A 14,506-nucleotide genomic window follows, 5' to 3' on the forward strand; every position below is an offset into this window, starting at 1 on the left:
TATGAAAGCAGAGCACTAAAAAGATATCTGAAAATAACGGAGGAGGGGCGTGCTGGGGGCTGCTTGCTAGCACTGAGGTTCGGAGGAGCTGAGCTGCTCTCCAGCGGCTGCCTTCCCGCGCTTCGCCTCCCGGGGAAGCCCCCTCGGAGCTGGCTGAGCTCCCGTTGCTGCCGTTGGCACAACATCACAAGCTGGGAAAGACGGGTGCCTAAATGCCCACCCGTGTTTATGCACGTCTTAATCCATGCCCTGGGTTGTCCATGATGTTGGTGCACAGCGGTGATGGCAGAATAAGGAAAGGTGCTCCGGGTTTCCATCCGGGGCCTTTCCGAAGGCCGTTCGCCCGCTGGGGCAGCGACCTGCTGGGCACCCCACCAGCCTGGGCAGTGGTTTCTGTGGTTTCGGGCTGCCAGCTGTGTGGTGAAGAGTGAGATGTTACATGTGGTGCCACGACTCGGGTAACGGGATGCTCTTCCTTCGCCATAAACAACAGAGACACTTTTCTCTGCCGTGTTTGCTCTCCCACGTGCATATTCTGCTTTTAGTGTTACTGCCAAAAACGTTATAGCGTGATGTTGTGGGAGAGTAGACTTGTCGTTCTGCTGGGATAGGGAAATCCAGTTAACTTTAGAAGGTATGTTTAATAAAATTGAGTTGTGGCAGAGACCTTTCCATGGCATTATGCTGCGTTTATTAGGCAAAGCAAATCTCTCTGCATTGGGTTCAAAGGCAGAAATGGATCTCCAAAGGAGCTGGGTGCCTGACTTGCTTAGATGACTTTGACAATCCCCCTAGGCCTGTGTTTGCATCTATTTGGCACCTAAATGCACTTGAAAATCTGGCTTAAGAGTTATTAGAATAACACAAAGGAATAAGAACTTATGTTTTTCATGCCAGAAGGGTTTTACTGGCACTGAGCATCTTGATGTTACACTGGGGGAAATTATATTTGCATGTTTGAGAGCACTGAATTAATTATAACATAAAATAAGACTTTGTTTAACATATGTAAAGAATCTGTTCTCAAATGCATTATTCCTTGTAGGGCTTGAGATAAGTAAAGTGTCCTACCAAGCCTGGGAAGGCGGTAAGCAGGGAGATGGTCGGTGTTCAGTGGTTGATTAGTAGCCTGGAAAAACAGACACAGAGCAACCACAACAGATTGCTCAGTCTTAATGCCAGACCTATCATTATTAATTTTTTTCTTCCTTGCTGCTATTCTTTTGCTTAAACCTCTTAAAGTGTGCTTGTCCTTTTTCCAGTTCCTATGAAAATATCTCATATAACTTAATAGCCTTGAAATGATTTATTTTGATAAATTTAATGTTACAAATTGGAAAGAGGAATGGATATTTTGGCTCTTAGGTAAGCCTGAGGCAACGGAGGACATGAACTGAGTATAGTATATGTACTGAGCTCTGTGTGTGTGTGTGTATATATATATATATTTTTTTTTTTCATGGCCTCAGGAAGACCCCAGAGCTGAAAGCTCTATATTAATTTTTGATGGTTAGCTTCTATTCTGATAAGAACTATTTCTTTATACCTCTGATAATACATTGAAGAAGCAAGAGCTATAGGGCTTGGAAAAATGTCAGCAGTGCTTTTATGATTTAATTTTAAACTTCTGGCCATACTGGAGAAAACAGTTTTTGAGTCATTTTCCATAACTCATGTGTTATATTCATCTACAATGAAATGACTGAAAGTAAAACTGATTAGATGAGATTTTCCAGCTTGTTTCCTCTCCCAAACATGAGCACTGAGAAGTGCAAGATATAAAGTTTTTGAGCCATTCTGAAGAACTGACAAACGCTAAATTTGCCACTATACGAAAAGAATTTAAAAATCCAGATTGATGGGGTGTGAGGGGATATTCACCAGCAAACTACAGTTTTTGTGCCAAAATAGACACATGCTATAGACCTGGTTGTTTGCACTCTGGAAATTCAGAGTGATACAGAATTGGCCCAGCGTAATGAAGTCTGTTTGCAATAAGTTTTGGTGAAGTTGTCTGAATAATGTGCCATCCTCTGGGACAGTGTGGTGGCTGTGTAGCATCCATGATCTCCTCTGTAGTTGTTTGGAGGTCACCGGGTGCTGAAAGAGAGGAAGGTGGTTGCCTTTTCTCAGCTGCGTGTGCTGTAGATAACTCAGTGCATTCCAGGGCAAGGAGTGCAGAGCATCTCATGTTGGCGAGGCATGCTGGGGGTGTATTGAAGCTAGTCTCTAATGCTTTCTCTGTGTCCTTCATTGCCTTAATGCTAAAATAGCAGGGGATTTATTTTATTGCAAAACTAATTTCAAATGTTTATTCTTTCTTTGTTTTTTTTAAAAATACCCCCCTTTTAATCAACATTTTATTAAATAGGACAGCACCATATGAAAAATTGTGAAAAACTACATGAAGGAAAACAAGCCTTCAGAATTAATTACACAGAAGAAAGAAGTGCACAGAGTAGTCTGAAACAGAGTTGTGTATGGTCACTTAAATATGTGCTCAGACATGGTTCCTAGGTAACAATAGGAAGAATAATTTTCTTCATTTTTTTTAATCTACTGAAAATTAATATGCCCTGCAATATAGCGATATCTGAAAGCAGAAACTGATGGGCCTATGCCATTAAACCCGCTGAAGCCCTGGCTTGATTTGCTGAGCTAATTTTGCTATGTTCAGTGTTGTTTGGAAAAGACTTTATAAGCAATGGCTGTTTTAAGGAATTGAAATGTATTTGCACCTGTCTGGAGTAGTTCTGTGCAAGAGGTGCTATGTGCAAGGAGTGCTAGCTGGTAGAGAGCAAGCGATGTTTCTGCTTATGTAGCATCTGGTTTTGATTTCAGAAGAGAGACAGAGGAAAATGACTTCAAGGGGTGGTGACATTAAATACAGCTGTTTCCTGGCAGAGAGCCTGTGAGCTCCCTTTCACCCAAGTTAAAATACTTCCACCTTGCATCATGGATGGGATCCGAGCTCCAGCTGTGCTCTCCCAGAGGAAGAGGCAGAAGGGAATGCATTCCCCAAACCCTCCCTGCAGCTATGAAATCAAGTTCAATAAATTTGTCATTTTTATTATGCAGAGGAAGATGGGGATGACCAGAAGGACATTTCTGATGGAGCTGGCAAGAAGGAAAGGTTTCAGAGTAGAAAGTGAGCTAAGGTAGGAAAACCTTTGTATATGTAGAAATAAGATATAGTCATAATGCTTGAAGCATTCTAATTTAACAAATACAATCATACAGGTGATTGCAGTGGAAGTTTTTGTGTCTCTGGTGGATATACTTTGCTCTTCCCACTGTAATGATGTTTCAGGATTTTGACATGTTCTTATAGTGTGGCTCATTCCTATCCTCTTCTGGGAAGAAAACAGAGGATGGGCAGAACACAGACATTAGCAAAAATGCTAATTTTTTACCTTTGAAATCTATGTTTCTAATTTATCTTAGTCTGCCAATTTTAATGTGTTTGCACTTCTCAATGTGCTACTTCTCATGTGGTGGAAAATCAAACAAAGGTAAAGTCTGAACTTGTAAATTTTCTCACAGAATTTGTTTCTGTGCATTTGTGTAGTCTCATTGGCATCAATGAATCATGTCTTTAGCTGATGTAGATCAGTCATTGTTTGTTCCCCCAGTGAAATCAGGTTGGAATTGATCTAAATGTAATGGCCAATTCCTGAAATGAAAAAGATTAAATATACTGGTATGGAAAATGTGATGGGCCAACAGGCATATGTTTCTCTACAACGTTTCTGGCATTCTCATATTTTTCTTTGAAACTCACCAAATTGTGTAATTCAAAGTAGTGACTTTTTAAATAGAGAATTACTGGCATACTTTGCATACAGAAAAGCACTGCAGAAAAGGCCAAGGAATGAAATACCACAGATGTTGCATTTCAGGATGAAGGTGTACTCCAGCTGCAGATTTATGTGGTGGTGCTTGGGTAACATCAGCATGGTTTGAAGCAGGGCTTCCTCCAATTAGTGCTCTTCATGAGGACAAGTTACACCATTGTATAGTGTTCAGCAGGTTTTCTGAAAAGTTGGAAGAAACCCAAATATTGATCACTTCTCTGTGTCTGTATGCATACAGTATATCACTGGGTCTTCCTTGTAAATGCTCCTTTTCCACAGGTTTTTTCAATCCCATCGACTTTGAAAGGCTAAGGAAGGAAGAAGAAAGTTCGTGGGTAGAAATTGTATAGCAAGATTCCAGTAGGTGTTGTATAGAAGTAGGCAATTAGTCTAAAACAAAACTAATTGAATTCTTAGAAAAAAATGCATGGGACCATACTGAATCCTACATTAACAGTCCATTGAGGACTGAGTACAGGGTTTATGTGGGCTGGTTCGACAGAGGTATTTATTGCCACTATTTCAGGCTTTCTGTAAGTTGTATGCAAGCCAGACAGGTGTATGTTTAATTTCAGCTTAGCTGCTACTGGATAAAACAGAAGTATTTAACTGTTAATTTTTGTTTTTGAGAATGCTGGAGGAAACGCTGAATTTGTTACATTCTATGCCAAGAAAAAAGCACAGCTGTACAGGTACCAGAGGAAACTGGTGCACAGCAACTAAACTGCTGCTGCGAGCAGAGTGATGGCAAAGTTCCCAGATCTGCAGCTTGGTACAAATACATTATATATGAATAATTTATATAAAGTAAAATAAACCACAGGAAGCAGAACTTCTATGTGTCTAACTGAATTTTTTTTCTACTCAAGTGAAGATGTGACAGTTTAATTAAAGTAGAACCTAGCCAGGGTTAAATAATAAAAACAACAATATTTCATGGAGATTGACCCAACCTAGATTTGTCATCTTTTAGCTGGTCACTTTTTTCAATGGGCTCTCTCTACAAGTTGAACAATATAAAGAGAAGAAGACTGTGTTATATTGTGACATTTTTCGTATTTCTAAAATATAGCACATTCAATGCAAATTTTCAGCTTTCCAGAATATAGTAAATTGAATGCTTTGGAGGGCTATGCTACAACAGTTTTCTAGTGGATGACCTTACAGTATTTGTGTTTGTGATGAGGCAATTTAACTGACTGTAGGTGTGAATCAGGGCCACAGGGAGAGGTCCAGGGCCTTTGCTGGTCTCCTAGAAGGTGGTTTGCCTTGAAAGGTTGTGCATGATCTGTCTCCTCCAATGGTTAACACAGATTTTTCTTAAAGTCGACATTAGCCAGTCATCTTCCCCAGCGGTGCCCTGCCTTCCAGCTGGCCGCTTCACGTCTGGTGTTGGGGGAGGGCTGCAGAGTGACCTGTGCCATCCACCAGGATCAGACGGTGCCGTTGCCACTGTGGGCTGGTGGGGGGATGCGGTGGCTGGGAAATGGGTGCTGGTGCCATCAGGACAGTTCATGTCCAGATTCTGGGCTGTATTTCTATTAAAAATGGGGTGAAATAATCACACTGGATGCATGTGTGTTTTCCTCAGTAAGTTTAGGAATATGGTGGCTAATCTCGGTTAATTTTGACATAGATTTCAGGGCTATTGAGGTCCTGCACATTTCAAGAAAATGAGCAGTTAGGTAAAGAGGGAAATGCAGCAGATGACACAGGTAAGGGAGACCCGGGTAGGCGTGCGAGAACAACCTTGTACTTTATTAGGTTCCAGAGACTCCACGTGGGTGAGAGCCCTGATAAACGCTCCAAATGCTGAAGTACCATCAACTGGAGGTTGTTTCTGCTTGGCTTTCTCCCAAAGCCCATCAAATATGAAACACAGTACCTCAGTAAATCTGTTTGGGGGATGACTTGTTCTACCATCTATTTAAATGGGGTCCTTAGTTTCTTTCTTAATTAGTTATCGGCTTTGTGGGTGACTCTACAACACTGACAGGGGAGACGTGCTAGGAAGTTCACACTTAAAATTTCCTACTGTGTTGGTAGTTTTCTGAAATTCCTGAGGAATATCAATGGGCTGGGAAACTTACAGATCATGCCAAGTACATGTGTAGTTTCTTGAAACAAATGTCCCTGTCTATTCTTTACCTGGAGAAGATGCAAACCAGTAATTCTTTATAAAAATGAAGTATGAGGTGATCCTTTACCATGTTATTCTAATATATCAAACTGGCATTAGTATAGTAACCCCTGTGCTGCCATATTTCTAAGCAATGCACACAGAGCTAACACATAATCTATTGAACAATAACTCAAAGTAATCTGTAAATTTTGTGTCAACTAAACCAGGATATCAGTTTTCAGACTGGTATCTTAATAGTCAGGAAGGAGTGCATAATTCATAAGATTTAGATCATGATCACTTGCCAATGCCATATATAAAGAGCTTAATATAAATACAGAAGATATAAATTTACAAAAAAATATTAGTAGCTGTAGAGCTTTAGAGGATTATTGTTAACAGGCTCTCTAACACTATACAGCTTTCATTCATCGATCGGGAATTTCGAGGGAGGAGGGAGTTTGTCAGCCGTCATGAAACAGCCTCTTCGTTCTGCTACTGCTTGTACAAGCCAAATATTTTCAAGGCTGCAAAAAGATGTATAATAGCGTAGTGTCCTACAGAAGTTAAGTGATGCTGAAAGAAAGAGAAAGCTGCACTTACAAATGGTGTCAGGCTAAATTTTTTTCTTAAAGTAGATTTGCTGAATGTAAGAGCTATATTGTGATATGAAAATGCAACTTGCTTCCCACATCCTTACATATGATACGTACCACAATTCTGAGGAAATGAATGGTATTTAAGTGTGGTAATAGCAGCTACATAGTTGTCTACAGTTGGGGTCGGAAAAAAAGAAAACTTATTTTTGTGTATTTCTTGACAGTGACTCTGTCACTCACATTGTGGCGGAGAACAATTCCTACCTGGAGGTGCTGGACTGGCTGAGAGGGCAGGCGGTGGGGGACAGCTCCAGATTTGAGCTCCTGGATATCTCCTGGTTCACAGCCTGCATGGAAGCTGGGAGACCGGTTGCTTCAGAAGTGAAATATCGACTCATGGTAAGTGAGATACGTCAATGTGAATGCAATGTCATTCAAAATGAACGACGGCAATTTCTCCTGCCCCTGCCCCCCAAATATATATGTATTCATATAAAATTATGTTGTGAATCAGGTTTTGAATTTAAGTACACTTTTTCTGAAGCTTACATTGGTAACTCACACAGTTTCAATAAATTAAGGATACCTTCCAAACCGTTTCTAATAGGCTATATTGGTGTCTGCCAATATAAGTCATCATGTTCTTGCAAGTTACAAACTGAATAATATCTGTTGTTTATGCAAGATTAGTGCCATTAAAGGGGAAAGATCCCTCAATGAAATGTTTGCTTTTCTTGTGGTATTTGTGGTATGTCCACAAATGCTTGAACGTCATGGTAAATCTACCACTGAGAGGGATGCCCTTTAGTGAGCTTCTGGCGGAATACTTTCTCTCTTCAAACAATACAAAAATGTTAAAATCTTTGCTGTTCAGAAGCGACCGGCTGACTAGCAGGCTCTTGAAGAAGCTGTAAAATGCAGTCTGCTGCTGCCTGTGGCCAGACATTTGCAAACTTGGCACCAGCAAGCAGAACGGTGGTGAGAGCTAGAGGTTGTTATCTCACAGCGGGCTCTGCGAGTCCCAGGTGCAGGGCTGGTTATTCTGTGCACAGTGTTTGACCTCCAAGCAATGGGCGATGACATATTTCCCTCTGACCTGTAGCTGACAAAATTGTGCTAGTTTCTCAGGTTGGAGTATTGTAATGAAACGGTGGTATTTGATACACCCAGTACAGACTGTAAATAACAACTGTGCGGTGGTGATACCTGCACGCGCTGGGCACAGCGTGTCTACAGCATGTGCCTCTGGGCCAGGGAATAGACCCCGGGCTGCGGTGGGATTAGTGCATTCCCCCGGGCTGCGTGCACTTGATCCTCACCATGGTGGGTTTAATGTGGCCTGGTGAAGACAGCGATTCATATGTCAGGAGAATCGCAAGCCTGATCTAAAGTGCTCTGCGTGAAGTGCAGGGCTCCTCCCGGGCTCGAGGGCCTGAACGATGCCCCCGCTGCCAAACGGGATCTGGGGAACCTGTGAACGCTGGGACCACGGCAGGATCTGTGCTATGTGTCTCCCTGTTAGGTAGAGCATGTCTGAAAAATGAGCAGCAATAGCACAGTTTTCTTCCTCTTCTTTATCATCCAGATTTCTAGAATATGAAGAATGTTTCTGCAATAAAAGCTATTGCTTCTGATTCATTTTTCAGTCATCTTTCATTGCCAGAAACTATTTCCCCAGATTTTACACATAAAAATTGCTGTTTAATAACAATTTTAAAAGCAATGAATACAGCAGATGGAGCTGTCGCTCCCAGACTCGGCATAATTCTGTGACAGAATGTGTTTGTATTTGCAGTGCTTCTAGTGAAATGTTTCTGCAGTATTTTTGCAATATTTCCAGTGAACCTGCTGAAAGGAGAATACACTAAAGAAATGAAAGCAAAAGAGAAATAAAACTAAAGACCTTGTGACTACTATATTATATAATCTTATAGACAAACAGGTCATAAAAATATAAATCCTGTGATCGCAGAAAATTTCTCTAAACAGGAAACAAATCCCAAACAGCTGAGCTAATCTATAAACCCCGATAAACTATGCTGCTTTGCACCAGGATTAAAAAGTGAGCCAAATTACCTGTTATTCAACTTCTACTTAATTTCAGTGGTGCTGAAAAGCCTGTGGCTTCAGGGGTCTTGGAAATTATCTTTTCATAGACTGATTTTTCTTTTCAAAGCAAGAAATACCTTCGTCTCTCTCCCAGATGTCTCCAACTCTGCTGAAGCTTGCTTTTTCTTTTTTCTTTCCTGTCCTGTCCTCTGAAAATTAAACTCCTTAGGTTTTTTTTTATATATAATAAGTAGGTCTTTTTGGAATAATGCTAGAGCAGAAATTTCCCAAAAAAGCTGGCAGCGCTGTCATGGCATCACTACTATACGTCAAGGCTGGCTCTGTCAGCATGAGCTTCCATGTTTATTGAGGCACAGAGACTTCATGCTAGTAATTGTAGAGCATAGCACGCACACCAGCGATAGCTGTACTGTTACCTTTAAAACTTGTAGTGAAGACCAGTCTTTACATAGTGGTCTCCAAGTAATAAACATTTTTGAAGTAAAAGGATTCTAGAAATTCAGCAAATTTAAAATAATTTTATTATTGCTATGTCAGGAATGTTTTTGCCTTGAGAAATGAGGAAGGACTGGAATAAAGGGTAAATTTCCTTTTAAGTATTGGGCCAAATGTGTAAATAAGGTAAATTGGCATTTCACCGAAGACAAATTTGATCCGTTATGTCAGTCTTGTAAAATGTGAAATGAAAGTGAATTAATAAACCTTGAACTTGGGCTATATCATAAAGGTTTGGGGGTAAAAAGAATGGATGGCAGTGGGTGACTGTTTTGTGTGAAATCCCGTCTACAGTGGGTTAGTGACAAAATTCCCATTAATCTCAATAGCGACAAGATTTCATCTTTCAGGTCTCTCAGTAGTCTGGAAGCTTGTGCTTCCTTCAGGACATTTGTTTTAATGCATTGCTGAAATGTCCTTCATAGTGCAAAACAAGGGGAATAAGTCAGAGTTACAGACCATTAGGTAATGTACTAATTAAAATTGTCATTAAAGTACAGAATGCTCTGCAAGATGCTCGGATGTTAAAATGATTTATATAGCATGAAAGGTTGGGCAAGCAGGCCGAAGCTGGTCTGAATTCTCAGAGATTCATTCAGCGATAGTTGACTTTTATAGTTCATATAGGAACGTGCACGCGGATGCCGGGGCAGCCCCACGTGTTGGCTGGCACAGCACTCTCCTGCCTAAGGGGAAAGAGGCAGCGGGGAAGCTTGCAGAGGGATGGGAAGAGGGGAAAGGGACCGTAAGTGGGTTGGTGTCCTCGCCAGCCTTGTGCACCTTCCTTTCCACGCTAGGAAAGGGAAATCCCCCTGCTTTTGAGCCCCTGCGGTAGCATGTGACAGGCAATTCGTATTTAACATTTTGCGGAGTGTCTCACTCTCTTGCCTCGTGAAAGAGGGAGGCTTTAACTAATGGAAGAAATCTTTCATACAGACAGTTAGAGCTCCCCAGAAAATAAAATGAAACTTATAAACTAGCCAGGCTCTGTTCATAAAATGCTGGCTATCAGCAGACTTTATTATTTGATCAGTGCTGTCTGGACTTTACAAAGCTGCCGGCTGTTGAATAACGTGGCCTGACACGGTCCCTAGTATCTACCTACGCGCCTGCCTCACTACCGCCGCACGCGCTCTTTCTTCCTTATTTCCCTATGCCGTTATGCTGCTTTGTTTGTGCATTCAAAGACATATTTTGACGAAGAGCAAAGCAGACCCTTGCAGCATTGATTTTGCACCTAAGCACCTCTCCTGTGAAAGCTGGTGTTAGTGATGCAGGCTGCTTCTCCTGCTTATGCCCGGCTGAAAACGTCGTTGCGAGGGACTGCGAGTGGCGGTCGCAGCTCGGCACGTCGTTCCTGCAGCACAAAAGCGGGGTAAAAATTCTGCCTAGCGCTACCACCAGTGAAAGAAAAAAGTGGGCCAATAAGAGAAGTGTTAAACTGAACGCTTCAGGGACTAGAGCTCTCTCACTTTCCTACCATACCATTCATACAATACCAAATACAGCCATTTTGCTGTTTTTTTGTAGCAGCTCTACAGAACTAAGGCATGGGTTTTGTCAGAAGCAAGCAAGCAGCCTGCACTTCTGGATATTTTCGGTGCCAATCCCTGTGTAGTTTGCCATAATTTGGTTTTAATGTAATGGAGATGTTTGCAAAAGAGGGGTTTAAATGCTTACATTTTGCTCATGTTTGTAGCTCTTTCCTCCCAATACTATAAATTATTCTGGGGTTGTGTGAGTTTTGCAGGATTGCTTGTACTACGCTAATTGCCACTGGACAGACCTTTGTTTTGTCCCGTAATCTGTGCAAATTATATTCTCCCATCTGCTCTTCCCACCAAAAAGCAGTATAAATTCTGCTCTTATGTTTTCCTGATGATAGGAGAAGATCATTTCTGTAGTTCTCATGCAGACACTGTAATATTCCCTACAAATCAGACCGTAGCAATAGAGTTGCAATACGTTTTTGCTATTGATTTCTAGCCCAATTTTGTTCTGTTATTTGTATAACCCAGTCCTGCTAATTAAAAGCATAACTATGTGGATGCTGATTGAGGAAAAATGCTCAAATAATTTTGCTAAGGCGAAATGGTAAGTTTATGTGCCAGTCTATCACCCTCCTAAGTATGCTGAGTTTCTGCAGTAATTTTGCTCTCGCTGGGCTGATGCCAGGTAGTGCTAAGCATGGGGCTTTTGTTCCTAGATAGTGTGTCTATTTTCTAATGAAGATAATAGCTTATTGTGTATTCTATCCGGTAACACTGTGCTTGTTCAGTCTTCTCCGCTGGCACTATCATTTCAAGCAGTATATTAGCTATAATCAATCACAGTTTATATGATTTAAAATCAGTTTTAAAGTATCATTCATGAATGTGTGCAAGAGTGGATGAGCAGTGCTGTGGATCCTGACTGAAACCCATTTTGGTTATTCCCAAGAGTGGACTTACGCATAAAATAACTTCCTTCCTTTCAGCATATACTATGCAAACTGCCATATAATTCTCTGCTCTTTCAGCTGTGTAAGCAAATGCCTTTATTTTTTGTGAATACTATTATGTAACTACTCTGAATCAAATACAAAGGCAATTTAGTATGAAATTGTGGTATGTGCATGCGTCTCGCATGCACACACACACTCGCTGTCTGCTGCAGGTTTGCCGAGCACAGTTGCTATCTCTATGCCTGCGTTCCCTTTGGGAAAGGGACCCTTATTGCATTATTGGGGGGAAAATTTTCTCAGTGCACTGGTATGTTTTTTTTGTTGAACCATTTGCCTTTGGCTTTTGGATAGTGCAGCGTAATAGGTTTTTGACAGATCTGCCAAATGTTTTCAGGCAAAATGATAAATGGGGAAAAATACACAGGAACACTGGGAACGCTGTGGGTGTTTCCAAAGTATTTCAGACTTGGGCACTTTCAATGAAAGCGAAGGAATTAAAGGACTGGATGTACGAAGCAGTAGAACTGCTGGTGCCAGCTCCTCTGGTCCCAGTTGCTCACTGGTCAGGACACTGATGTGTTGAGGACTCATGGACTCGGGACTTCCTTCTGCTATGAATCGACATACCCCACCTCCTCGCTAGGCTAGAGAGACTCCTGGGGTCTGAGGTTGCCCTCAGGCTTCCTTGTCAGACTGGTGCCTTTTGCGTGGAACAAAATGAGAAGAAAAGAGAGCAATCACATATGTGGCCTGGTGCTTAGGATGCTCTCATTTAAGATTAAGCACCTGGCTCCTTTTCCTTGCTCCAGTGAACATTTATAAGTAATGTGCGAAGTGGATCAGCATCTGCAAGAGGAATTGAGTGAGAGACCAGATCATCAGGTGAGCACGGGCAGCTGGATGGAAGGATGGAGATGACGCTTTTATGGCTGTTTGTAAATGTTCCCTTTACTTCGTAATGACCCTGAAATAGAAGGTTCCCTTTTAGCTGAATCAATTCAATCAAAGCCAAAAATGTTTTCTCTTGTTTTGCCTAGCAGACGAGAGGGGGAAAAGTTTTAGAGTCACATAAATATTTTTTCTCTAGCACTAAATTCAGCTACAGACCCAAAAAGTCAGTTATGTGGGCAGCACTATTTTTCCTTCTCCATCTAACATCCCTGATTTTCTATTGAATCAGCTAGTGTTTTCTGGGGAAAAAAAACTGTCTATGTTCTTTCAACTTTATCCACTTTTAAGGCTTTATAGTTTTGGAGTCTTACTGCAATAACAACAAAAGCAATATTTTAAATAACAATGTCACTGAAATCTTTCTGCAAGAACTTTCTGCACAAAATGAATAACCCTGGTAGTCACCAGATAAACCAGTTTTGTCAGTAGAGCTAATGGGAAAGCAATTAATTTTCCTAGGAAGATAGTAGGGGCATTATTATTGTTATTACATTTAAAGGAACATATTTTGGGCTTGATGAATGTATTTTTGGTATTTTGAACTATTTAATAGATGCAATACCACTTCACCCCTACACTCCCCCCCTTTTCTTTTTTTTCTTTCTAGGAACAGCAAGATCAATTTCCTACTTTGAACACATCTGAACCAGAAGTGCCGTCATTTGCTGCAAACAAAGTATCTCAATATTCATGTCAGAGGAAGACGACTTTAAATAACTTCAACAAGAAATTCACGGTAATATGTATTCCATTCATGAAATAAAAGCTAGAACAAATAAAATAATAGAGTACTTGGGTCAACGCCATCCATGGTGCCCTCAGAAAATTAATGAATTAAACATTCAGCACAATGATAACAATCAAAAAAATTAGAAATCTGCCATATTTAAAATAAAACTGAGTGTAAACTTAATTGCATCTTTTATATATTGCTTCTGAAAGGTTAACACTGTATCTTTAAATATGCTAATAGCTTGCAAGCACATGATTTTTTGAAAACAAATGATAGAATAACATTCTGAAAATGTCTTTAGGCCTTTCATTACAGTCTTATTTGACAAGATGAAGGTAATAATAACCAAAAGTTTGGTATTGTTCAGCTGAAGACCCTTTACAATTGCTGTGCGCTCTATTCTTTTCCCCAGGTGTTCAGCTCTTCAAAAAGCTTTGTATTTTCACATTTGCTTAATTATAAAGACAGATTATGTGATCAATGTAATCACTTTAACATGATGAAAACCCACTTAAACTGTCCAATTAAATAGGTATCTCCAGAAACTGTCATACATCCTATTTAAAGCTCTTAACATTACAGACTTCAGTGGACATGAAAAGCCCAAGTCACCTGGTCTAAATTCCTCTTAAGTTCTTGTGCCTTATGTCTCCTCCTGGCTGGCTCTGGACAGTCGGCAGCAGCTGTCAGTGGGAAACATTTGACACAGATGCTCTAATGTAATTTAGTCTGAATCAGTCTGGCCTAGATACATTCAAACATTTTCAACTATAATATGGAACAACTCTGCATCTTCCTGAAGTTTGATTATTTATTTGGTTGTTACTTATTTTTATTAACTTTTACTTTTGGAGTGTGTGCGCCTATAAATCACAAATCTTACAGATCAATATTATTTGTGAGATCCATATAAAAAGAAAATGCTGTTCAGAGTAACAACACATACTAGTATTTTGGAAATAAAAAAACATTTACAAGAATGTAAATATTAAAAACCCTGGAAGGTCAGAGTTAATGCTAAACCTGACAGAAGTTTCAAAATGCTTTGGTCTGGAAATGCCCAGTTAAAAGTTGAACACCCTGGGTCGTGCCTTGTACTAATGCTCTGAAATCATCGGTTATGATGAATATATAATAGTGTTTATGGTACTCAAGTAGACGAAACTGGCTCTTTAGAAATTTCCCCTTTGTTACATAATCGCAGCATAGACAATTAAATTTAAGTGACATTTTTGTTCC

General features: G+C 40.4%; 1 protein-coding gene across 3 annotated transcripts in view; it reads left to right on the plus strand.

Moving 5' to 3' along the window:
- The window catches only part of DNTT (DNA nucleotidylexotransferase), a 169,417-nt gene that overhangs the window by 70,951 nt on the left and 83,960 nt on the right, over positions 1–14,506 (plus strand). For 2 of the 3 annotated variants that reach the window (XM_064514068.1, XM_064514067.1), the window contains exons 3-5: positions 3,079–3,158; positions 6,800–6,974; positions 13,142–13,270. In XM_064514068.1, the coding sequence (XP_064370138.1) occupies positions 3,085–3,158; positions 6,800–6,974; positions 13,142–13,270 (378 nt within the window). In that variant the 5' untranslated portion in view covers positions 3,079–3,084. Of the gene's footprint in view, positions 1–2,955; positions 3,159–6,799; positions 6,975–13,141; positions 13,271–14,506 lie in introns of those variants that run through there. The other variant, XM_026094160.2, reaches the window with a different exon arrangement.

The sequence above is a fragment of the Dromaius novaehollandiae genome, chromosome 6, assembly GCF_036370855.1.
Source record: "Dromaius novaehollandiae isolate bDroNov1 chromosome 6, bDroNov1.hap1, whole genome shotgun sequence".
NCBI classification, from domain to species: Eukaryota; Metazoa; Chordata; class Aves; order Casuariiformes; family Dromaiidae; genus Dromaius; species Dromaius novaehollandiae.